This window comes from Tiliqua scincoides, chromosome 1 (genome assembly GCF_035046505.1).
Source record: "Tiliqua scincoides isolate rTilSci1 chromosome 1, rTilSci1.hap2, whole genome shotgun sequence".
NCBI classification, from domain to species: domain Eukaryota; kingdom Metazoa; phylum Chordata; class Lepidosauria; order Squamata; family Scincidae; genus Tiliqua; species Tiliqua scincoides.
In genome coordinates this window covers 130,094,822-130,118,920 of record NC_089821.1, presented here as the reverse complement: position 1 = coordinate 130,118,920, position 24,099 = coordinate 130,094,822, and the positions used below count along the sequence as shown (strand labels likewise).

Genomic DNA, 24,099 nt, shown 5'->3' with positions numbered 1-24,099 from the left:
GATTGATTATGAGTCCTATAGTGACTTACTAACAACTTTTCTAGCTTGAGTGGGATTAATTAAAGTTAGCATAGCTTAAGATCAGGTCCTGCAATTCATTATTAAATCAGACATCAGCTTTAAAAATTTGTGATTCTCTGGGGATACCTCCAAGGGACCTCCTGGCTCACAGCACACCTTCTGTGTTCCTTTGATTTGCCTGCGGCTACAGAAAAGTGTGACTGTAATGATCTACCCATTTGTTTTACACTCGGTTATGAAGCCTGAACCCAAGGGTTTCTCCTGCACATATGCATATGAAATGAAGCGAAGGAGCGTAAGAGATTAAACTTCATTCGTTACAACTGGGTTTATTATGTGTGATGTTTGGGAGAAGGATGTTAAGTGATGATTGCAGCAGCTTGAGCTGCACTTATCTCATGTATTACTGGGGTTTGATAAAATGAGAATTTCTCGGTGATTTTCAAAATACTGCTGTAAAGCAGTCAGTGCCAGTCGCAAAATGTGCTCTGACAGAGCACCATTCGGCAAGCAGCTGGCAGCAGGCCGGTGAGAAGGCTTATGCCTCCCTGCCTACTTCAGTAGTGCTTCTTCCGCCACTCACTAATGAAGATCGGTCAGCGGGAGAGGTGGGAGGAGGTGTCAGGACAGTGGGAGGTGGTGAAGGAAGGCAGAACAAGGGCAGGGAAGGAGCAAAACGGGGAAGATCAGGCTGGGGCGGAATCAGCTGCACCATCTCCGCCTATATCCTAGCCCCTTCGTGGACCTGATTCTGCAGCATTGGTCCACATGGACCTGCAGCAGCTATTTAGCTAGTACAAGTCTATGTAAACCCCTCCATGCCACAGAGGCTTACCCCCAGGTAAGGAAACAAATGTTTCCTTCTGCCAGGGGATGCCAGGGGCCTCAGTAGCACACAAGCAAAGCTGGGTCCTGGTAACTGATTATTATACAAAGATGTGGCCTTGAGAGCCAGGAAAGCTGGGTTTGAGCCCAGCCAAAGGACTTGCCCTAACCAGCAAGGCACTCCCCTTTTGCATGACTTGTTGGAAACACCAGGGACAAAAAGAAGAGAAGCACAGGGTAATCACTGGGTTGGCATGTGCAGTGGCCTGCCCAGCTAGCCACACCTACCCCCGCCTGTGGCATTACTGCTAGCATCTTTTGGCATAACTTGGTATGCTGCCTTACCTGTACCCCTGCCACTGTTTGCCACGTTGACCAATAGCAGACAGTGGCATCAATAGGGTTTGTGTCACCCGATGCGGGAGGCCAGCGTGTCACCCCTATGATGGACCTCTTCCCATGCAGTGGGTGGGGCAGTGCTCCAGGCCGTGGGCATGGTGATGTACAGCTATATGCTGTAGCACTAGTCCTTGGGGCTAGCCCAAATGTCTCTATATATACCTATATATAAATGAGATATATGAATATGAATTCATATATCCAAAAATGTATGAGGCATGGTGGCTGAGTGGTTAAAGAGAGATAGATGTTATAGAGATAGATAAAGATAGACAGATGTTAAAGAGAGATAGAGATAGATAAACTCGCCCCCACTGGTTTTTTGCCTATACCTTTTGATAGAATAGAGATATTTCTATGCAGTTTATTTCATTGCATTCTGCATGCAGTTACACATTGATATATAACATTATGATATTATTAGAAAATACCAAGATTTTAGAAATTTTCACTCCCTGTTTGCGCCACCCAGTGCAGCCCGCACCCCCTAGTGACGTCACTGATAGCAGAAGAGAACAGGGGGCTCATGACCATTGAGGAACATCCCCTCCTTGGAGCCCAAGGGGTTGAGGAGTGAAGATGCTGTAGACCCAGGCAGTAGAGAGAGGCCCCTTCCCCCCCAAAGTCCCACCTGGAGGCCCACTGAGGTAAACAACTAAGGTGGGAAGGAAGGCTCCCTATCTACTGAAGCGTACAGTGCCCTTTCACCATGGTTCCCATCACTGAAGTTCTCCTTTCAGAGACCAGAGAGGTATAGCCCCATGCTGCATGAATGCCCTGTCATCTGAGATGTAGTCTTCCTGGCAGAGAGGGTTTCGTACTGGTTCTGGAGTGTTGCAATAAGCTGCACTGTATCCCAGGAGTCTCCAGACTACAGTCTGGGGGCTACATCTGGCCCGCCATAAGATTCTATCCAGCTCACAACAACTTGAAGCATTTTGTTGCTAATTTTTTTTGTTAATCTTTGACATTTTTACTCATTATATATCATTTCTCACTTTAAGCATGGCATTGTCACATTTCTCTTTTGTTCTGAATCATATCGTGTTGATTACAGAAAAGGTCCAAGTAAAATGTACTTTATTCATTTAAATTTAATTTTTTTAAATAAAACCTGCTTTGTTCGGTATGCAAAATTTTTTAAAATCTATGACCATTTAATGCTGTGCCCTATACTCTGTTGTAGAAAGTGGGCAAGGTGGGTGTGATTTTATAGTGTTCTTCCCTTCCATATTGTTTCTTATGGGGTTTCTCCTACCTACAGTCCTACAATGACAGCTCTGTCATTGTCCTACGATGTCCTGCCAACGACAGCTCTGTCATTGGTGCTGTTTTTCTGGCATGAAGATGCAGCAGTGTGTCTTGATGATAGGATTGGGCTATAAGTGTGTCCCCTGTCTAGGCTGAAAATGGCTCCTTGCCTGCTGTTGAGAATATGCAAAGAAACAGATAGCAAACAAAGACTTCATGAAAACTTGCCTAATGGTAGCGACACTAAATTTCTGTGATTTTAAGATGAAGCTCCAGATGTCAAGACCGAGAGAGTAGAAAGAAAGAGAAAGGGACTAGCAGCCTTCAATAGAACTGAAGAGATTCAAAGATGTTTGCCATATGATATGAGCAACCAACATCGGCAGAATCTCCAGGGCTCAGGTTGCATTCCTTTCTGAAGGTGGGCTATTATTTTCAGAGCACAGAATATCTTTTTCTTCAAGCAAGACAAATATTTCACTGTGAGAACTCTGACTGGAAACACCCAACCACGGAACTGTTCTAATTCCCTTAAAACATTTTTTAGTCTATTTTTTAAATAGACTATTTTTTAAAAGTGGTATATACCACTTTTCCATCAAAATGCACTAAGTAATGTGTTTATTTTTATTCTTTCACCACAGAATGATTCAGCAGTCATTCAGAGCTATTTCAGAGAACCAGCCCTGTAGGAACCCATCCCAAGATTCTAGGTTTTGAAATAACTCAGAAAGGGCATCCTCTTTGTTATATGGCTGGGATATACTCCTATCAGCCACTATTCCCCGTATCACCTTTCTTGATATAAGGCACTTTAGGGTAGCTATTTAGAGCATAAAGTGCTGGAAAGGAGCTAACAGGAAGAGAGCAGATGCAACAGAAGCTAAATAGATTCCTTGAATATGTAAAAAGATCTATTATCTCCCAAGGAAAACTGTGTGTGGGAGTTCACCCTGACTTGGTTTGCCCAAAATATTGCTTGGAATTGATGCAACCCTGAGTAGCTTAATCAATGGAACAAATTGTGCTCCCAGTCATCCACACATGTAATTCCAAGTAAATAAGACTGTCCACTGTGAGTAAGAAAGCAGAATTTATCTCACTGTGTGTTGAATGTTATTGGCAGACAATCCCATTGGGCAAGGCCAGTCAGGAGAACATTTTAAGCATGCCTGGGGTGGTTTCTAGAATAAACAAGAACTCGAAAGGGATGAAGGAAATGTTTTCAAGAGCGTGTCTGTCCATCTGTCTGAAGCCTAAGAATCCCTAATGAAAGAAAAGGAGAGCAGTGTGATTCTCACTTAGGGCCAGGAAATACCACTGAAAGGTAGTTAAATATTTAGGTTAAACATTACCATTACCAAAGATTACAGGTGGTTGTTCTTGTTAATCCCCATTGGTTCAAGAACACAATTGATCATATTGAATTGCAGGAAAAAGCCAAAGCAGACACCATAAATTTCCTGAAACAAGCAGGAGGAAAAGCTGCTGTCTAGCAGCACATGGCTTTCTCCTAATTACTGCTTTTGGTGCAGCGTAATGATTAATGTAATGGATTCCTTTGGGAGATAGGTAGTTACAAGAACAGCAGGGTAAACTAATGCCTTGATTGACCAGCATAGAGACATTTATAGACAAGACATTTGTGAATAAGTAGCTAATTTTACAATCTCAGTAAATGAAGTCTTAATTGATGCAATTTTTACAGATGTAGTCTTCTGAGTCAAATTGATATGTGGGAATATGTAAAAAAAAAAAAAAAAGTAATGAAAGAACCAGATTTATATCTTCACTACACAAAGTCTTTCCAGTTTCACCTTCATCAGACTATTTCACCACGAAACATTTGCAGCAGGTCATATATTTTTGATTTTTAAAAATTGTTCATCTTGTCTATCCATTAGAAAATCCTCCAGACAGTTTGCCAAAAAAATACAACCAATTTAAACAATAAAACAGAAATAAAACAATATCAAAACCAAGAATCCTATAGCCATCTGGTATCCTATATAATCTCTTTGAGTTCATATGACAACCAGATCTTTTGCTGTTGCCATGTTTATGAATGAAGCAGCGCTGTCTGCCAACCAGTTCAGGTGTAGTCCTTGGGGCAAGTTGTAGTGAGCAGACTGCATTTCCTCTGGAGCTAGGACTATTCACACATTAATGTGGATCTTCCAGTCAGCTCAATCAATCAATTAACTATTTATGTATGTATGTATGTATGTATGTATGTATTTATTTATATGCTGCTTTTCAACAAAAGTTCACAAAGCGGTTTACAGAGAAAAATCATATAACTAATGACTCCCTGTCCCAAAAGGGCTCACAATCTAAAAGATTCAAAACAGCAGCAGACAGCTGCTGGGGTAAGGAGGGCCAGTTACCCTCCCCTTCTAAACAAAAGAGGAGCACCCACTTGAAAAAGTGCCTCTTACCCAATTAGCAAGGGTTTAATGTGCACTCCATTAGTGCAGCTGCATGTTATAGTCAGAGCAACAGGGGATAGGATTGGGCTTCTATACAGGTATACCTTGTCTCATAATGACAGATCTTTTTAATGTCTGTATAGCAATTGAGCCCAGATTCTCTGAGCAAAACACATTTTGTGCTGCAAAGTATTGTGATTTTATATCTGTCTTATAGGAACGAAGGAAGCTGTCTTATATTGAGTCAGACTGTTGTTCCATTTAGATTAGTAATGTCAACATCATTGGCAGTGATTTCCCAGGGTTTCAGATTCTGGAGATACTGAGGATAAGAGCTCCCTTACAATAAATTTTGATGCATTTCCTGCCCAATTTGGCCAGTAAATTTATTAACAGGTAAAGCCCTCCCTATCAGCAGAGAACAGAGATTTTCATTCTTCAAAATAACATTTAATTTTGGATGCAAAAATGTGTGCATTTTCGGTTCATAATGATTTTTACATATCTGTTTTTTGCGGTTATGATGAATGAGAGTACATTTGGCAAAAACAACTGGAAATAGTTTTATTTGAAGAAATAAAACATAGGAAAGGATTTCAGCAATAATTGTATAACTAGATCACTAGGTTCAAACCTCTGTCACTCACTTGTTAGGATAGCTGCAGCAAATCACAATGATTTACATTTCAGCTCTGTATGTATGAAATAAGAATAAAAATGGCCCAAGGGTCTCACTGACAAACAAAAAGAAAAGGCTGGTAAATGGCACTGCATCCTAGAAATGCTACATAAATCAAATGAAGATAATTAAATCTCAAAGTAATGAACTGCAAATATATACATATATCCCATGCAGCACTTGGGCAGCAGCTTTTCATCAGTCTTTTCAAACTAGATAATTACCCCTGCAAACTGGGCAAAGAGGCACTTTTTCAAGTGGTGTTCCTCCTATATTTAGCGGGAGAGAGTAACTGTCCCTTTTCATGTCAGCACAGTGTCTTTTCTAGAGGCTGTTTGCTGGGGTTCTTCCGCATTTTTTTAGGTTGTGCACCCATTTGGAAGCCATTTTGTTATTTGATTTTTCTTTGTGAACTTTTTTTTTTGTTGAAAAGCAGCATACAGATACATACTCTTAATAACAGTAATGAGATTCTGAGGTTGATTTGCTTTTGAAGTACGATATTTATTATGAAATGCAAAGAACACAGAAAGAGACTTTGGCAGAGCTGTTTGTTCTTTTGGTTTGTAACAAAATCCAGGCATTCTATCTGATAAAGGATTATGTGTAGTTCAAGTGCCTGCATTATTTTTGAAACCACTTGACCAGTCAAACTTACATATTGAATTCAACACATGTACAGACCAATCCTCTTGAAGTTGAGCTGGCATAGCAGTCCCCATGCCAGTTCACAGTGTTGCAAACATGCCACAAGGCACATCTGTGGCTACTCAGGAGTCAGCTGGGCTAGTGCAAAGGCCTATGCCAGCTAAGCACAGCTGCATCCAGACCCTGCACCAGCTGGCAAAGGTAAGTTGACGCATGGGGGAGATGTGGCAGAAGAGCATTCTGGAGGTGGGGAGGGGAGACATCTAGGTGAGGAAGGGCAGCATGGGGGAGAATTGGGCATAGGAGAGGTGGGATCAGCAGTGGTGGCACATGCTGCATTCAAACCCCTGTTCTGGACCAAGCAGCCCTACACGGGGCTTCCTGGATTTACGCGAGCTGTGTAGGGAGAAATATATCCCCTTACTCTGAGGAGACCTCCAGCCACCTCCTAAGCTGCACTGGATGCAGTACAGGCCATGTGACCTGGCTGCGCCAGAGCAGCTTAGGATTGGGCTAAGATATTTATTATAATATCTTTTAATATTTTTTTTACAGGCCTGATTCTTTTATGACTTGCTGCTGCTCTATGCTCTTTTTACCTATTTTTTTTACTCTGACTGCTGTTTTTAGTATGTGTTAATATGTTTTTTATTTGTTTTTTATATTGTTTTTAATATGTTGTAAGCCGCCTTGAGTCCCTTCGGGGAGAAAGGCGGGGTAGAAATAAAGTTATTATTATTATTATTATTATATAGGGGTATATAGACCCCCTGGAAGCAAGGGAAGCACAGCTTCAGAGGGGCTTCTGAGCCCTGCCAAGGCCACGAATGTCTGCCCATGGCCTTGGTGGTCCTCAAAATGGCCATTTTTGGCCAAAAAAGTCACTTCCCACCTGAAATTGGCTCACAACCCACCTACTGGGTCCCAACCCACAGTTTGAGAAATGCTGCCCTAAGATATGTGACTACTTGGCCTCATACCTCCCAACTGAGCTCCACACAACCTAGAGCTCAGTTGACCTGGGATTTGGTGATGATGTCATTGCCAACTGCTAGAAAGATGCCACAGTGCTAGAAAGATGCCACAGTGCCCCTGTGCACCATGGAAGGTCTCTGTGCAGCAGTGCTGAATCTTAGAAGAGACATTACCTGCAGTGAAGTCATTGAACACAAAAGATATCATCTATAGCAATCCTATGTAAAGCTAAATATAAAATGTAAACATTTTAAATAACATTTAAACCAGGGATGGGCGAGTCAACTTGACTTGAGTTGAGTCAGGAGTCTTCACCTCTTGCAACCCGAGTTGAAAACGAGTTCTAACAGGGGGACTTTCTGAGTCACCCAAAGCATTCTGGCGACTCAGAAAGACTTGAGACATGAGTCTGCAAGGGTGTGTATGTGTGTCAGAGTTCTCTTTAAATACTCCTCTGATGTCCCCATCTCATCTGTAAAAAAGGTGGGAGGGGGTGGGATGGACTGCATGAGACAGAAGCCGCAAGAGGGAGGAAAGTCACATGTACCAGCTGGGAGGCTTACTAGAGGCTTACCAATCCTTTGCAGCTCTACTCAGTAGTCCCATTTGCACCAATCATTCAATGAGGCTTCCTCCTGCTAATCAACAAAGGAGCCATTCTGTGGGAAAGCAGGATCTCTATGAATCACCTCCCCTCCCTGGGTTTTTCCTGTCAATTTTAAGGCAAGAACCCCCTTGGGCTCATTCTGCCCTCCCTCATCCAAAGAAACAAATCAGTCTTCATCCTTCATTAAAATGACCACCAGTTCCTTCAGAGATGGAAAAGAGAGTTAGCTCCTGCCTCCCCCCTTCCAAAACCAAACATGCAAAACCAAACATTAACCCTTCCCTGCCTCCTCGATGGAACTTCCCTGCTTCTCACCCGGTCTGCATGATGGCCCTATGAGGTCTTTCAGGCTATGAAAAATATAAGCAAGCACACCCAGTTGCAGACAGGCTGCACGAGTGGGGACTAAGTGCCAAGTCAGTGGCCTCAGACTCTAGTCAATACCAGAGTCACGTTTTTGTGACTCAGACTCAAGACAACTGAATTCAGTTCCTATCTCTGATTTAAACATATTTAAGTTTTACATAGAAGTTAAGCTTTGTCACAGGCAACTTTTTTTTTTTTTACCTACATTCAACTGTTCTGAGAATTTCACTTCATGCATCAGATACATTGCATCTGATGAAGTGGGCTGTTGTTCTCAAAGGCTCACAATACAATTAGATCCTAGATACAATTACAATACAATTAGTCTTTAAGGCAGTGGTTCCCAACCTGGGGGATGTGTACCCCCAGAGGTACTTGCCAGGACCTTTAGGGGTACTTGAAAAAGAACTGAATAATGGCAGAAAAGGCAGGTCTGTATTAGAATGCCTTTCAGGGCAGGCATTGTGGGGCTTGTGGGGCTAATATGAGTGGTATAATTTATGTAAATGGGCTGCCAAGGAGTATGCAAGTGAAAAAATGTAGGGAACCACTGTTTTAAGGAATACAAAACTGTCAGTTGTTTTTGCAGTTGCAGAAGAACAGTGCCATCGCCATGGAAGGTAGTAATATGGAACTTGTTGTGACTTTTATCGATTTTCAACCACAAACTCACATCTACTCATACCTTCATATACACCACAAAGGAAAAATTCAATGAAAAGGAGGAGGGGGGAGGGGGAGAAAAAAGGGGGGCCACAAACTACTCGACTATCTTGCTTGTCTACTTAGAAGACAAGCCTATGCTTGCCTATGCTTGTCTACTTAGAAGTAAGACCCATTGTATTCAATGGGGCTTACTCCCAGGAAAGTGTGTATAGGATTGCAGCCTAACTGAACAGGGGAAGAAGCTCCATTGTTTGGCAGTGGTTAGGGAAGACCCTTCAGGCAGAATTCAGCCAAGATTCAGCACCATGAAGGCTACAACCCCTTCACACTCAGAGGGAATAAAAGTGAACTCAGTGGAAAACATTGGCTTGGACTGCACACACACCTCACATTGATCTCCATGAAAATGTAAGCATGGGCTGAACTCCCTTCCATGGAAGTGCATGGCATGAAACAGCTCTTAGCTTAGGAGGCACTGGATCCTCCACATTGTTCAGTGCTTATGGGCCCAATCCTATCAAATTTTCCAGTGCCAGTGCAGCCATGCCAATGGGGCATGTACTGCCTCTTGTGATGGGGAGGCAATCACAGAGAACATAAGAAGAGCTCCAATGGTTCAGGCCATAGGCCCATCTAGTCCAGCTTCCTGTATCTCACAGCGGCCCATCAAATGCCCCAGGGAGCACACCAGATAACAAGAGACCTGCATCCTGGTGCCTTCCCTTGCATCTGACAGAGCCGATTTCTAAAATCAGGAGCTTGTACATACACATCATGGCTTGTAACCCATAATGGATTTTTCTTCCAGAAATTGGTCCAATCCCCTTTTAAAGGCATATAGGCAAGATGCCATCTCCACATGCTGTGGCAAGGAGTTCCACAGACCAACCACACACTGAGTAAAGAAATATTTTCTTCTGTCTGTCCTAACTCTCTGGACACTCAATTGTAGTGGATGTCCCCTGGTTCTGGCGTTGTGTGGCAGGGCAAAGAGCATCTCTCTCTCCACTCTGTCCTCAAAGCCCATGCTTCCCCTACCTCAGGGCTGCACTGAGACTACAAGGGTGCTGGGAAGTGGGACAGGATTGGGCCCTCAGTCTTAGTGTGAACTAAGCTTTTTCTTGCCATACCGGAGGGTAGACTTAAGAAAAGTGGGGGGGGGGGCTTCATATGCGACTGATTGGCTGGTTTGCACCAGCCGGGAGGCTCTTGATTGCAGTCAGCAAGGGAAGACCCCCTGCGCTCGCCCGCTCCCCTTCAGGCAACTTCTCCTAAAGTTGCCTGCGCTGAAGACTCTTCGCGAGCTGCATCTTTTGTTCGCCGTGGAATGCAACTCCCCGTGACGTCATCGGCTCGCCCGGGCCAATCGGAGAGCCGCTGACCGTTCCAAAGGGTGTCCCGGTAGAATCCCTCCTCCCCCTGTGTGCGAGTCCGCCTGTTGCGTTGGGCTCCGCGGGGGATCTCCGGCGCCAGGACCTATATATAAACCCCCTGTGGCCAGGCGAGCTGCCCCTTCTCACAGGCGAGCAACCGGGAGCGGTAAGCAGATCTGCGCGCTGTGGCCATCCTGCTTTTAAACAGATGCGGGCTACGATCCTAGGCACATTTACCTGGGAGTAAGCCCCATTGACTGTAATGGGACTTGCTTCTGAGTAGTCCTGCCGAGGATTTGGGCTGGCAGTTGGGTTGCTCTGAGCTTGCCAAGCGGGACGGCTTTCCTTAGGTACGGTTTACTTTGCCTGCAGCTTTCGAAGATGCCCAGCAGCCTGTCGAGGAGGCTGTTCCTCCTGCTGGCCACCCTCTGCTTGGGAACAGGGGTCCGGGGCACGAAGCCGCCGGTGGAGAAGAGCAGAAGGCAAGCCCAGACCTCCGTGACCAAACGTGAGTAGCTCTGGGCAGGGGTGGCTTGCAGCGAGACGGGAGGGGGGTGCAGCGGCTGCAGCTCAGATCGGGCACGCTGTGAGAGCAGGGAGGGCACACGACAGATGTGCAAAGGTGGCAACCTGGGTGTGTGTGTGTGTGTGTGTGTGTGTGTGTGTGTGTGTGTGTATGATGTGCAGCTCAGCCCATGCACGCTGTAAAAGCAGCAAAGTCACACACCAGATGTGCAACCTGGATATGTGTGATGTGCAGCTCAGCCCATGCACCCTGTAAAAGCAGTAAAGTTGCACACCAGATGTGCAAAAGTTGCAACCTCTGTGTGTGTGTGTGTGAGAGAGAGAGAGAGAGAGAGAGAGAGAGAGAGAGAGAGAGAGAGAGATGTGCAGCTCAGACCAAGCATGCTGTAAAAGCAGCAAAGTCACACACCAGATGTGCAAAAGTTGCAACCTGGGTGTGTGTGTGTGAGAGAGGGAGAGAGAGAGAGAGAGAGATGTGCAGCTCAGACCAAGCATGCTGTAAAAGCAGCAAAGTCACACACCAGATGTGCAAAAGTTGCAACCTGGGTGTGTGTGTGTGAGAGAGGGAGAGAGAGAGAGAGAGAGATGTGCAGCTCAGACCAAGCATGCTGTAAAAGCAGCAAAGTCACACACCAGATGTGCAAAAGTTGCAACCTCTGTGTGTGTGTGTGAGAGAGGGAGAGAGAGAGAGAGAGAGATGTGCAGCTCAGACCAAGCATGCTGTAAAAGCAGCAAAGTCACACACCAGATGTGCAAAAGTTGCAACCTGGGTGTGTGTGTGATGACTTCTTCCATATGGATCCTTCTTGCATCTGATTTTAGGTCGAGAAAGCAACATTGCAGACTAGTTAAAAGAACTTTGCACAAAGGGGGAAAAGTTAACTTTTGAATTAAGCTCTTGGTTTGGGAGAGAAAATTAAGTGTTTTCTGGATTTTATTTTGTGTCTCAGTGTTTCAATAAATATCGTCGTAAAATGTGCGTGGCAAGGCGAGTCAGGAGAACATCTTCAGCATGCCTAAGTATATCTGTCTTGCGGATATGCACCCAATCTTCCTTAACTTGTCCTTTCCATTTATTAATAATGATAATAACAATATTTATATATTGCTTTTCAACAAAAGGCTCACAAAGCAGTTTAGAGAGAAATCAAATAACTTATGGCCCAATCCTATCCAGTTTCCCAGTGCGGGTACAGCCCTGCCAGTGGGGTGTGCACTGCACCTTGTGGTGGGGAGTCAGGCACAGAGGCCTCCTCAAGGTAAGGGAATGCCTGTTCCCTTATCTCGGGGCTGCATTGCAGCTGCGCCGGTACTGGAAAGTTGGATAGGATTGGGCCCTTAGTACTTATACATTAAAATCCTCCGTTTTGGAATGGTCAGCAAGGCAGATCTGTTATACAGTATGAGCTTGGCATAGGATGAGCTTGGCTTATGGTTGATCTTTTAAAAGAAGAGACATATGGCCACTGGTATTTGAACTGAGAGGTGTGCAAAGATCCCCTTAGCCCCTGTGAGCTTTTTCTGGGACTTTTGAAATAATTGTGCCATGAATCAGTTCTGTGCTGTGTTATTAGGCAGGGAGTTCCACATGTGTTTCCCAGATGAAGTAAATGTTTCCCATTTTCTTGGTTTGGGAGAGAAAAATTTAATTGACAGAGCCTGAAAGAAATTTGTCTCCCTACAGGGAATGTGTGGAGACATTTGCTAGAACAGTTGTTGCCACCTCCAGAAGTGGGAGGAAAAACCTGAAGCCAGAGGTGCCCTAGAAGGAAGTGAGGGGAACTTTTCCTAAACACCCAAATCCGTGGTGCTATCTGGCTATGGAAATGTCAGAGTGGTTGATTTAAATGGTAATTCAAGTCACCAAAGGAGCCCCCTCCCCCTACACACACATATCCCACCTTTCCTCTGTGGAACGCAGGACAGCATTCAGACAGTATTCAGAGCATTCCTGGCTGGTTTCTTGTCCAAGCATTAATCGGATCCAGAATTGTTTAAATCATTGATTTAAAGCAGATTTTTATGCTTGGAATCCAGGCATTTCCTCAACAAGAATACGTACCATTTGACTGCTGAAATAATTACACATTCAGTATTGGCTTGTTCTTAATAAATTAATGCAGTTTAGGAACATAATCCAAAACTTCTAGCCGTGCAGCTTACTTGCCTATTACACTACACAGTTGCAATTGCAACTAATTGTGTACTATATTGAACAATTGAGTAAAATGGCGTAAACTCCGTTCAACAGGCCGCCCAATCCTAAAGGCAGCGGCTCTGCAGTGGTGCCAAAATGGCTACCGATGCATTCAGTGGCACCTCTGAGGCCGCTGGAGGTCTTTCATTCATTCATTCACTTTCATTCCCTTCCCCCAGGAAAGCCCCAAGCCCCACAGTGGGGCTTCTCAAGTTTGCACTGGCTATTTTGCCAGAGCAGACTTGAGAGACTCCATGTTGGGCCTTCTGGCCTGACACGGAATTCAGGATCCTGTGGAGCAAAGGTCCACCAGTCCCAGACCCACCCACCCCCACCCTTCCCACTCCATTCCAACCACTTTCTGCCTCCCCTCCACCCACCCCGATACTACTTACCACTGGCCAGTACTGCTGGAGTGCCTGCCGGCCTTCTGAGCAATGCTAGGGCTGATTGTGGCGCTTGCCAGTGCTGGCGGCCTCTCCTCTCCAAGTGCCACACACCTGTGTTATGGCACATTTGTAACACCCAGCACCAGCGCTAGAGCTCAGCACTGGTGCTGCGACTGCTTAGGATGGAGCCCTTACTCCTTTGGTAATCATGCATGCTATCAATCTGCTTAGAGGCAAAGGAGGCAACTGTGAAATTGAACCCAATTCTGTGCATGTCTACTCAGAAGTAAGTCCCATTGCAATTACAGCCAATGCAGCCTACTCCCAGGTAAGTGGATAGTACTGTAACCCAATGGATTTCTGTTGGGCTCTGGTTGCTCACAGAATAACACCAAGTAAGAACACTTACTTGATGATGAGGACCATAATCCAGAACAGTCATGCAGTGTTGACCAGTTGCCCCAAATTTTATGGAAGCAAGGTTGGCAATTCTTGGGCTACGCTGTGTTTCTGCTTGAATTGGAAAGTAAATGTTTGGTTGCTATATTCATAATATTGTCAGAATTTATATTATGAAAATATTCAAAATTGGTTACAATCAAATGTATTTGATTGGTTCTGCCTTAAATACCCCATTTTTGTTTTAAATAGAAAAGCAGCCTTTTAATTCAGTGTATTCAATATAGAGGATGATGAATGGAGTTTTAAGAGATAAGTGAAGAATTTTACATGCTCACTTTATATTCAGATTTCATTTTAAGACAACTTATTTTAAGAAATAGACTCGAACTGACATTAAAAAAAAAAGTCTGGTTTTAATTAAAAGCTCTTATCTAAATTTAAAACATTCTTATTTTTAATATTTTTTTTTAAACTCATTGATTTCCATCCATCCTGGGAAGTGGCAGGACAATCTTTGCAAAACTGAAAAAAAATGCTTGAAGTAAAAAAAAAAAAGAGAGAGCAAGACTGTCTTTGGCAAGGATAGGCCTGTCTAGGAGACCGAGCCAGAGTTTCGTCCAAATCCTTTGGGGTCATTCTGTTGACTTGCGTTAATCTCTGGATCAGGCCTCCCAGCCAAGCAATCTTTTCCATCTGTTAACTTGTAGATACAGAATTTGAAACTTCCAGCAATTCAATTCCTGTTTCTTTAAAACATGGTGAAAGAGAGATGGACAGAACTGTTTTGAATTCAAGCCCAGTTCTGATTTTCATGCACCTAAAACCTCCCATTCTCTCACTGAGGTTTTGGGATGCAAAAGGAATGCAGAGTTTGGAGCTAATGTATATTCCATGCATGCCTAAGCTTCCCCACTCCCCTCTTCTCCCCTCCCCCTTTGTCTTGCTTGGAGAACCAAAGGGATCTAGACAAAGTGAATGTAATTTAACACTCCTCTTTCTTTCTCAGAGGGCTGCTATGACAATGGGCAATACTATCAGATAAACCAGCAATGGGACCGAATATACCTGGGGAACACTCTGGTCTGTACCTGCTATGGGGGAAGCAGAGGTTTCAGCTGTGAAAGCAAGCCTGAGCGTAAGTTGAAGACATCTTCATATCTTGCAGGATGCAGGATGAGTGGTGGCTTCCAAAGAAATTGGGCATTGAGAAACAAAGCAAAGCAAAAGTGATTATGCATTTAGATTTGCAGATCCCTGTATTTTCAACCCTTGTTACTGCAGAGCGGAGCTGCAATGCTGCTCTGTCCTGTCATTTTACCCTCCCCAAATCTACTTTTTCCCCATTGCTTGCCAGTGAAAATCTCTCTGGGTAAGCACTACATTATTTGGGGCCCTGTCCTGTTGCTGGCACACTGGTTTTTGAACTGTTTATGCTTGGGGAGCCCCAAAAGTACATGATCCCGGGGCCTGTTTTTGAGTGCTCTATCAATGTTTTGGGTGCCCTGTCAATTCATGCAAGGATGTTATCTTATATGCAAATTCAGAATGTACCCTGGAAATACTTGACACTCTCTTTGTGGTTGTACATGGCAGGGCAAGCTTTCTACTGGTGTTTCTCAGGGAAGCTTGATCACTGTTACTTTTGATAGTGAATTGACTGATAAACTTCTAAGGATTGAAGAGTTGCCCAGAACAGTTTTGAAACCCTGGCCTCACGCACTGTGCTAAATAAATGTTAGTAAAAAGGAACTTTCCCAAGGCCATCTACTGAGTCTGTAGCTAACCTGGAATTTGAAGCCATCACCAAATCCTGCACTTTGTTCCCTTGTACTCTGAGGTGCTGCCTTTGCTTTGAATGTGTGGATTGGTTATTGTGGCTTTAAAAGAGGATTAAATACCTTCATGGAGGAGTGGTCTGTCAGTGACTATCAAGCTGCAGCCTCAAAGTTGGATATTGTGATGTTCTGGGGAAGCACTGGGGAATGAGAAAAAGTGTACAGCATCATCTGTGCAGACTTTTAAGAGCTGAGGCAGTAGATGGATGTGAACCACAACTGTTTTTAAGGAAATAGATGACTCTCGTCCCTTGTAATGCAATGAGGGACCTGAGGATAAAGCTTTTGGGTCACTGACGCAAATAAAGATGTGAGCTAATTCCTCTCTGCCCTGTCTCTTTCCCTTCCCTTTGGACAATCTTTGTTCTGGTGTGTTTTTTCTCTTGCTCCTCTAAACCATTCCAAATCTTCTTTTGTAGTGCACCCCCCCCCCCCCGCATCTAAGGTTCTGCTTTCCTAGGCCTTTAATTCTGCCTTGCCCCCTATAGGATTTGACTGGCTAAGCCAACAGTTCTTAATTTTTTTACCTCTGCAATCCACCTTGTTGGCCATGGCAGCTGCATGAGTTGTGCATCAGAATGCAATGCTGCAAGGCATTCTGGGACACGGCGCAGTGTGGCTGACAAGGTGGCTCGTGTGCTGGAGCTACCTGGAAACCGGCAAGGCATTTTGGGGCTAAAGGTGGCTTTGACTGTCTTGTGGCTACCAGATCTCACCAGCCCCACAACCCACCAAAAATTGGGTTGCAACCCACTTGTGGGTACCGACCCACAGTTTGAGAACTACTGGGCTAAACTGACGTTAGCCAGAGACTTTGCTTTTTTTGCCCCTCTAGCTCACCCAGACACTGTCACAAGCTTCACCATCACCTAAAATTTTAGGGTGTTACAATATGAATAATGTGGGGTGTGGGTGTGTGTGTTAGCAAGCTGAATATTCTACTATAGTGAATGTGCTGAATATTCTACTTTTCCTTCCCATTCAGCGGAAGAAACCTGCTTTGATAAATACACTGGAAACACTTACCGTGTTGGGGAAATCTATGAGCGACCGAAAGATTCCATGATCTGGGATTGTACTTGCATTGGGGCTGGCCGTGGTAGAATCAGCTGCACTATTGCAAGTATGTATTTAGTTGTGTGTTAACAGAGATGCTTAGAGAATGCACTTAAAGGCAAATGTTAATATCTGTGCTTAGTTGCGCTGCTGGAGAGTTATCAGGGATTCTTGCCACTGAAAGGCATCGGTTGCAAATAACCCTGCAGGACTGTCAGGAATTTGAACTGTGAACTTTGTCATGGACAATCGGGAACACTGTAGAGAAGTGACAAGGTTTCCTCTCTAGATAGCAGTTTTTTTCTCTGCTTCAATATTTGAACAAGCAGCAGCATTCTTGTTTCTGACTGCTAAGGGAAGACAAGCAGCTGGCTTTTGAATTGTGTAAACACTGTGAAACTGTATGGAGATGATGCTATATGTTAAAAGTGAAGCATCTGTTCATTAAAAAGTCTCCTCCCCCTTTTTTGCTGGAGTTCACAAGTTATGAAAAGCAATGATTTCTTCAAGTTTAATTATTATCAGCAGCCTTTCAACTGCATTACTGTGGACCCTTTTTATCTGCGGGGGATCCGTTCCAGGACCCCAGGGCCGTGGATACTGAATTCTGCAGTTAATTCAGAGTGAGGGGCCAGGGTCCCAGTGCTGCAAGGATTCAACTGTGGGCTGTGCTGGGCCCTCCGGCAGTTGTACATGGCCTTCCTGCCCCTCAGAACACCTCCAAATGCGACCAGAAGTTGCTGGTGCGAACCGGAAGTTACTTCTTGTTGCATCTGGGAGGTCCTCTGGGGCCCTCCAACAGTGGGCTCGGCATCTGTGGAGGCTGAACTTGCAGATAAGGAAGGCCCACTGTATTTCCTAACACTTTCACAGAAGGAAGGTGTCCAACCATAAATCTCCCCATGGCATAAACAGCTGAGACTGGATACAAAAAGGGACCTTTTGTAGGACACTTTAGGAAATTTTTTGCTTAATGTAACCAGTTATACTATGAAGAAAAGGAACTCTGGAGAGGAGCATCTTAGAAAACGGCTCTGGGGAGAAGTCTAGGAGGACATGGGTTGTCATCCCTGTTGCGCAACGATAGAGGACATGCTTTGCATGCAGAGGGTCCCAGGTTCAATCTCCAGTTAAAAGGATCTCGGGTAGCAGGAGCAGTTTCCTTAGCTGAGGAAAGACCCATGCTTAGAACTACGGAGAGCCACTGTCAGGCAAAGTATGTGTACTGGGCTAATCAAACCAGTAGTCGGGCACAGTGTCCGGTTGCTTCCTCAGGTAGCCGCCTTGAGTTTTCTTTTGGGATTGCGTATTTCTTAATAAAACAAATGTTCATATGTTCAATTTTCACAGATCGCTGTCATGAAGGGGGCCAGTCCTACAAGATTGGTGATACCTGGCGTAGGCCTCATGAGACAGGTGGCTACATGTTAGAATGTGTGTGCCTTGGCAACGGGAAGGGTGAATGGACTTGCAAACCACTTGGTATGTATTGATTTGGTTTTACGTTTCAGAGAGGTCAGACTTGGAAAGATCTTTAGCAATATCAGGCAGGTCGCTTCAGATTCAATGCAACTCTTGTGGCTTGGAGTTGACATTGACTGTTTGATTCTTTGCGACACATGGCTGTTTGCTGTCTGAATTGTTTCATGTATGCTGTTTTTTTAAAAGTTTCCTACTTTGGCAAGGTTCTGACATTCTTAGTCCTTTATAATATGTATGGAGATAGTCCAGTTTGTGGCTGATGTGACAATTAGGCCTTGTTCTTGTTGAATCTTGTGTCCGGGCTGGCCCATTTCAAACTCCATCTGGAGGTTCACATAATTGACTGCTCCTCCATAGGAAAAAAAATCCTCCATGTAGATAACTAGCATATATGGGAGAAGGCTTCTAGCCAATGTTCCCACTAAGGCAGTTGTTCTCAAATTTTTAAGCACTGGGACCCACTTTTTAGAATGACAATCTGTTGGGACCCACCAGAAGTAATGTCATTAACCTGGATGTAATGTCATGGCTACAAGTGACAACAACAATTTAGACTTCAAACCTAAGCTGCAATCAGTCAAAGGTCCCATTATACAATACATTCATTTATTTTATTTTTGCATAATTTGGAATTCAAACATTTCAGCTTGGAAGTCAAAGCAGAATGCAGAATTGGATCCTTTTCCAACCACGCAGCCCTCCACTCTTTCTGGCGACCCATCTTTTCACCTGTTCATGGCAAAGCACCATGGGAGCCCCACCCACCCAGCCGCTCCGTTCCCTGTATTTTCAGCTCTGTATTTTCAGTGGTGGCTGAGCTAGGCGCTACATGACCTACCTGAAATTGGCTCACAACCCACCTAGTGGGTCAGGGGTGCTCAATAGGTGGATCGCGATCTACCGGTAGATCACGAGGCAAAATGAGTAGATCGCGGAGCCCTGTCTCTCCAAACTGTTAATATGTCAGTTTCGTCTAGTGACTAGACGAAACTGACATATTTAGCTGACACTAAACTGACACTGACAGGGACACTTTAGCTGCTCTTCAGGCATGCAGCAACAAAACTGACGAAACTGACTAGACTCCAGCAGGGGCTCCATACATTAAAGGGGGTGTCTGTCAGATGCTTCCTTCCCCCCTGGTAGATCTCCGGGCCTTGCTGGGTTTCAAAGTAGCTCTTGAGCCAAAAAAGTGTGAGCACCCCTGTACTGGGTCCCAACCCACAGTTTGAGAAATGCTGCACTAAGATATGTGACTACTTGGTCTCACACCTCTCAACTGAGCTCCACACAACCTAGAGCTCAGTTGACCTGGGATTTGGTGATGATGTCATTGCCAACTGCTAGAAAGATGCCACAGTGCCCCTGTGCACCATGGAAGGTCTCTATGCAGCAGTGCTGAATCTTAGAAGAGACATTGCTTCTAGCTAACTTTCTTTCTGACATGTTAGTTTTTAATGTGAGGTAAAAGTTTCCCCTGCACAGCCGTATATGACTGTAGGGGGGGTGCTCATCCCCGTTTCTAAGCTGAGGGAGCCAGCGTTGTCTGAGAGACATCTTCCATGGTCATGTGGCCGGCATGCACACGGAACACTGTTACCTTCCCACCGAAGTGGTACCTATTCATCTACTTGCATTTACATGCTTTCGAACTGCTAGGTTGGCAGGAGCTGAGGCAAGTAACAGCTCCTACCAATGAAGGAAATTGTTTTTGTATGAAGATTCTATTACATGAAACCCCGTTTACGGTCCAAGGTGGTACAGCTCAGTCACAGGTTTACCATGTTATTCAAAACTTGGTATACTCACCTGATTTCCATGTGACATTTTGTCCGTGTTTCCCTTTTTTAAGTACAATTGGGAAGGTGACAATGGAGGCAACTGCTCTCCCTGCAGCCTCACCCATCCAATTAAGAAATCTTATTTCAGTTTTACTTAATAAACTTGTAAAAATGATTTGACACCTCTTTTTTTCCATCTTCTAAAATTGGTTTTCTGTAGCGGAGAGGTGCTATGACAATACTGCCGGGACTTCTTATGTTGTTGGAGAGGTCTGGGAGAAGCCGTATCAAGGCTGGATGATGGTGGACTGTACTTGTGTAGGAGAAGGCAGTGGACGTATTACCTGCACCTCCCGAAGTAAGTATTGACATGTGTTGAAGTGAGGTCCTCACACTGAATACTAGTTGCAGAGGAGCAGTGCTGGGAGTCGTTGTATGAATGCAGTTATGGTCATAGGTAAGAGGCAGTTTTATTCTGGACAACTTAATATTCTGGAGTCTGAATCAAAGAAATCCTATGGGAAAATCTTTCTTTAAAGTTTCCTAAAAAGTGAGGTCAGTGACTACATGTAAAAGGTATGCAGTTTGACTTGGTGAAACATCTGCCTTCTTAAATCTTTTGAAAGGCAAGTTTGAAATTGTGTCATTTAGTTTTTAATTGATGCGGTTGCTTTGCAATGCAAAGTTGATGGCATTTTGCAAACATAAACAACAGAATTATAGACCCCAAATCCGCAAAGTCGGTTTAAGATTAAACTTTAAAGCCATAAAAGAAAGCTGTTGTTTATATTTTCAGACTGACTGGAAACGTGTGGTGGAAACATACATTACTATTAAACAGAGAGGAATAGAAGACAGAGGCATGATAGTATTGAATGCCAGTAGTGAATGCCAGGAAAACAATATGACTAATTGCTGTTGATTGATATGTTTTATCATAGTGTCCAGAAGATTAAAGCAGGAAATTCTGATAATTTTCTAATCAATGAATATTGTGAATCTAAAAGGAAAACTGTGGATTTAATATAAATACAGACATGCCCCCTTATCTGCAGGAGTTCCATTCTGGAACCTCCCACGGATAGCTGAAACTTGTTGATAATGGGGGAATGCCTGTCCCCATGGCCTAGACCCCCTGGAAGCAAGGGAAGCACCGCTTCAGAGGGGCTTCTGAGCCCTGCCAAGGCCATGAATGTCTGCCCATGGCCTTGGCGGTCCTCAAAATGGCCATTTTTGGCCAAAAAAGTCACTTCCAATTTTTGACTGAAAACCGGAAGTGATGTTTTTTGGCCAAAAACAGCCATTCTAAGGACTGCTAAGGCCACAGGCGGAAATTCGCGGCTTCAGTGGGGCTCGGAAGCTCCCCTCGCCTCCAGATGGAGGGGGGGCACCTGTATCCATGGATACTTGAAACGTATGCAGGATCTGTGAATACGGTGTTCTCCTGTACTGGATAAATTGCTGTTAATCAGATGGGCAGCCCAGTCCTATCTAAAACTGGCCGCTGATTGGATTTGAGCAAGTGGGAGGTCTCCTTGGGGTTTGTGTAGTGTCCCAATCTACTCAATGGGTCTACTTGGATCTGTGCCAGTTATTTGTTCCTCCTTTCTGCCACCTTCCCTCTGCTGACTGGCACAACACTTACCTCTGGGTGGGAAGCAGTGCCTGCAGCATGGTGGGGCCTTCCAGCTGGTGCTGCTTATTGTCTGAGTGTTGAAAAGCACTCTACAATGATGTTTTTAACACCTAGCGCTGGCACTGCACCCTTAGCATTGGCACTGCCTGATCATAGGATTGGACTGTAAGAGTCCACAGGTTGCTAATGGTTTTATCTGTTTATGAATTGTCCCAACAATCCTGTGAAGTTGGCTTTTGCTGCTCCTCTTTTATCATGCAATGACTATTCAAGATGTGAAATAATCACTTGCTCATGGCACTCATTTGTGGGTGGATTGGAACTGAAATCCTGGTCTGTAGCTAGCACCTTGTCTGTAATAGAACACGTACCAGTGCTCTATTATTATGGATTTGATCCACTACCCACAATACCTTAATATAGTTTAACTTGATTTAGGGACATGCTTACACAACACACCCTCTTTTAAAACTTCTTGGATTCTGTGGCTTACCTCAGCTCTACCTCACTGTTCCTCAGTTCTCCTGCTAGAGCTTATTACAGTACTTTGTTGGAATATCCCAGACCTAGAAAGTGTGCTGTTTCATTAAGTTTTTCTTGCCTTTCCTCCCTTGTAGCTTAGGAACAGCTGTGCAGCAAAGCAGCTATACTTGAGGATGGAGATCCCCCTTATAACATAATGCTTACTGTTTTGTCCAGTCAGAAGAGCAAACCACCAGGTGTTATTCCCATGCAGGCTTTATTGTATAAGAGCTGTGTTTGTGGAATTGTGGCCAAGGTGTTATGTTCCCAGCTCTGAATGTTTTGAAAAGTATGTTCTCAGAATGCTCATTTGTGCACATGAACTTACTGTATGAAGCCGCAGACCAATTTCCTGGCAAACATACAGTATTCCATCAATCTGATCCCCAGCTTTCTCAAGGATTTCCCACATGTTGGTTTTTGTGGCCAAAGTGCAACAGCTAAGCAACTAATATTTGGAATGATTTAGAGGTTTCCTTCTACCAGAGCCTAGGATAGGAAATGAGGGGAATTCCCTGGTCCCAGTGTCTCTAGGGCCCAAGTCACCTGCTGCCAAAGATATCTCCCACATCACTTCATTTTCAGGGAGGCTGTGTAAAAAAGGGTGAGGTGTGGATGCTATCAGGGTCTGTTACATGAAGAGATTGTGTGCATAGGAGTGATAGTTGGCATATAAGAGGATCAGGGCCTCAAATCTCTCTCTGATCCTTTCGCTGCATCATATTGTACAACAAGTGAGCGCACTTTAACTGCAAGTGATTGGCAGTTTAATTCTAGGTATTGTTAAATTTGTACTTAAGCAAAGCTGGGTGGATGTTTTCTGTATGTTCTATTTTACACTTTTTGCTAGCTTTTGAAGCTTTTAGCTTTAAAGGCAGGATTAAAAATCATTTAAATAAACTAGCACCCAGTTGTTGTTGAGTCTGTCCCACAGAATGTGATGTAAAAAATCCGTTCTGCTGCAATGGAAGAATGAATTAAAGCATAATTCCGTGAATGTTTAATATGCTTTCAGCCTTAATCTGTCCTGAATTCAGAGCAATTTTGTGATTATACATCCTCTAGGTCTAAATAACAGGTCTACAAAATTGAGGGTCAGAAAAGTTTTTCCCAAACTTTATGGTGGTTTGATTTGAATTTCGGGTGCCAATTCCAAAAATGGCATCCATTTTGCCCTATCACGTCTAGTTTTGGAGATATAGTATAGCCTCATTAGTGAATGGTTCAAGCAGCTTCCTCATGAAGAAGTCATGGTGTAGACTTCCTCATGAGGAAGCTGCTTGAACCATTCACTAAAGAGGCTATGCTGTTTCTCCAAAACTAGATGTGATAGGGCAAAACGGATGCTATTTTTGGAATCGGCACCCCAAATATACCCAGGAATTGGTGTAACATTTAAGGAAGCAAAATGTGTGTTGGCGTGTGTAATCTACAAATTAGTCCATTGTGCAGTAGGCTGTGGTACCCCTTGTTTTAGACTTGATCTGGGAGACCAGGGATCAACTTCCTCTTCTGTCATTGGACAAATGACTTGCCTTTCAGCTGTCGTTCTTCATCTGTGAAATATGCACAGTAAAGTCTCATATAGCTTTCATAGTGAACATACAAAGTTTAAGTGCTTTCTAAAGGATGGTGAATAATTTGGATTGATTTTCTGTAACTAAGGGTGCAATGCAAACTGGCAGTTAGGCTGGTGCAAGTCCATTGTGCCAGCCGAGGAGTGTTGCGAAAGTGCCGTAAAACACTTTCACGCTGCTCTGGAGGCAGTTAGGCTGATGCAAGGGACTTGTGCTAGCTCCAGGGAAGGTGAGTTTGTGTTGGTTGAGCTTGGCTGACTCAGGGGTCTGGGGAGGGTGGGGAGGAGGTGTTTCAGGGCAGGGAGGGCGGGCAGCATTTCCAGGGGTGGGCAGGCGGGTGGGGAGTGGGTGGTGGGGCCAGGATCGAGAGGTTATGCCGGATACTAACACTGTACCCATACAGCCTGGACCAGCCCTGGGCTGCTTGGAATTGTGCCACCGATTTCGGTGGAGCAGAT

The 24,099-nt window shown here is 44.3% G+C and overlaps 1 protein-coding gene across 7 annotated transcripts in view; it reads left to right on the top strand.

Moving 5' to 3' along the window:
* The first annotated feature begins 10,330 nt into the window (after positions 1-10,330).
* Positions 10,331-24,099, top strand: part of FN1 (fibronectin 1) — an 89,774-nt gene continuing 76,005 nt past the window's right edge. For all 7 annotated transcript variants that reach the window (XM_066626750.1, XM_066626730.1, XM_066626720.1 and 4 more), the window contains exons 1-6: positions 10,331-10,405; positions 10,612-10,747; positions 14,759-14,887; positions 16,573-16,710; positions 17,994-18,125; positions 20,127-20,264. In XM_066626750.1, coding sequence (XP_066482847.1) covers positions 10,621-10,747; positions 14,759-14,887; positions 16,573-16,710; positions 17,994-18,125; positions 20,127-20,264 — 664 coding nt within the window. In that variant the 5' untranslated portion in view covers positions 10,331-10,405; positions 10,612-10,620. The remainder of the gene's footprint in view (positions 10,406-10,611; positions 10,748-14,758; positions 14,888-16,572; positions 16,711-17,993; positions 18,126-20,126; positions 20,265-24,099) is intronic.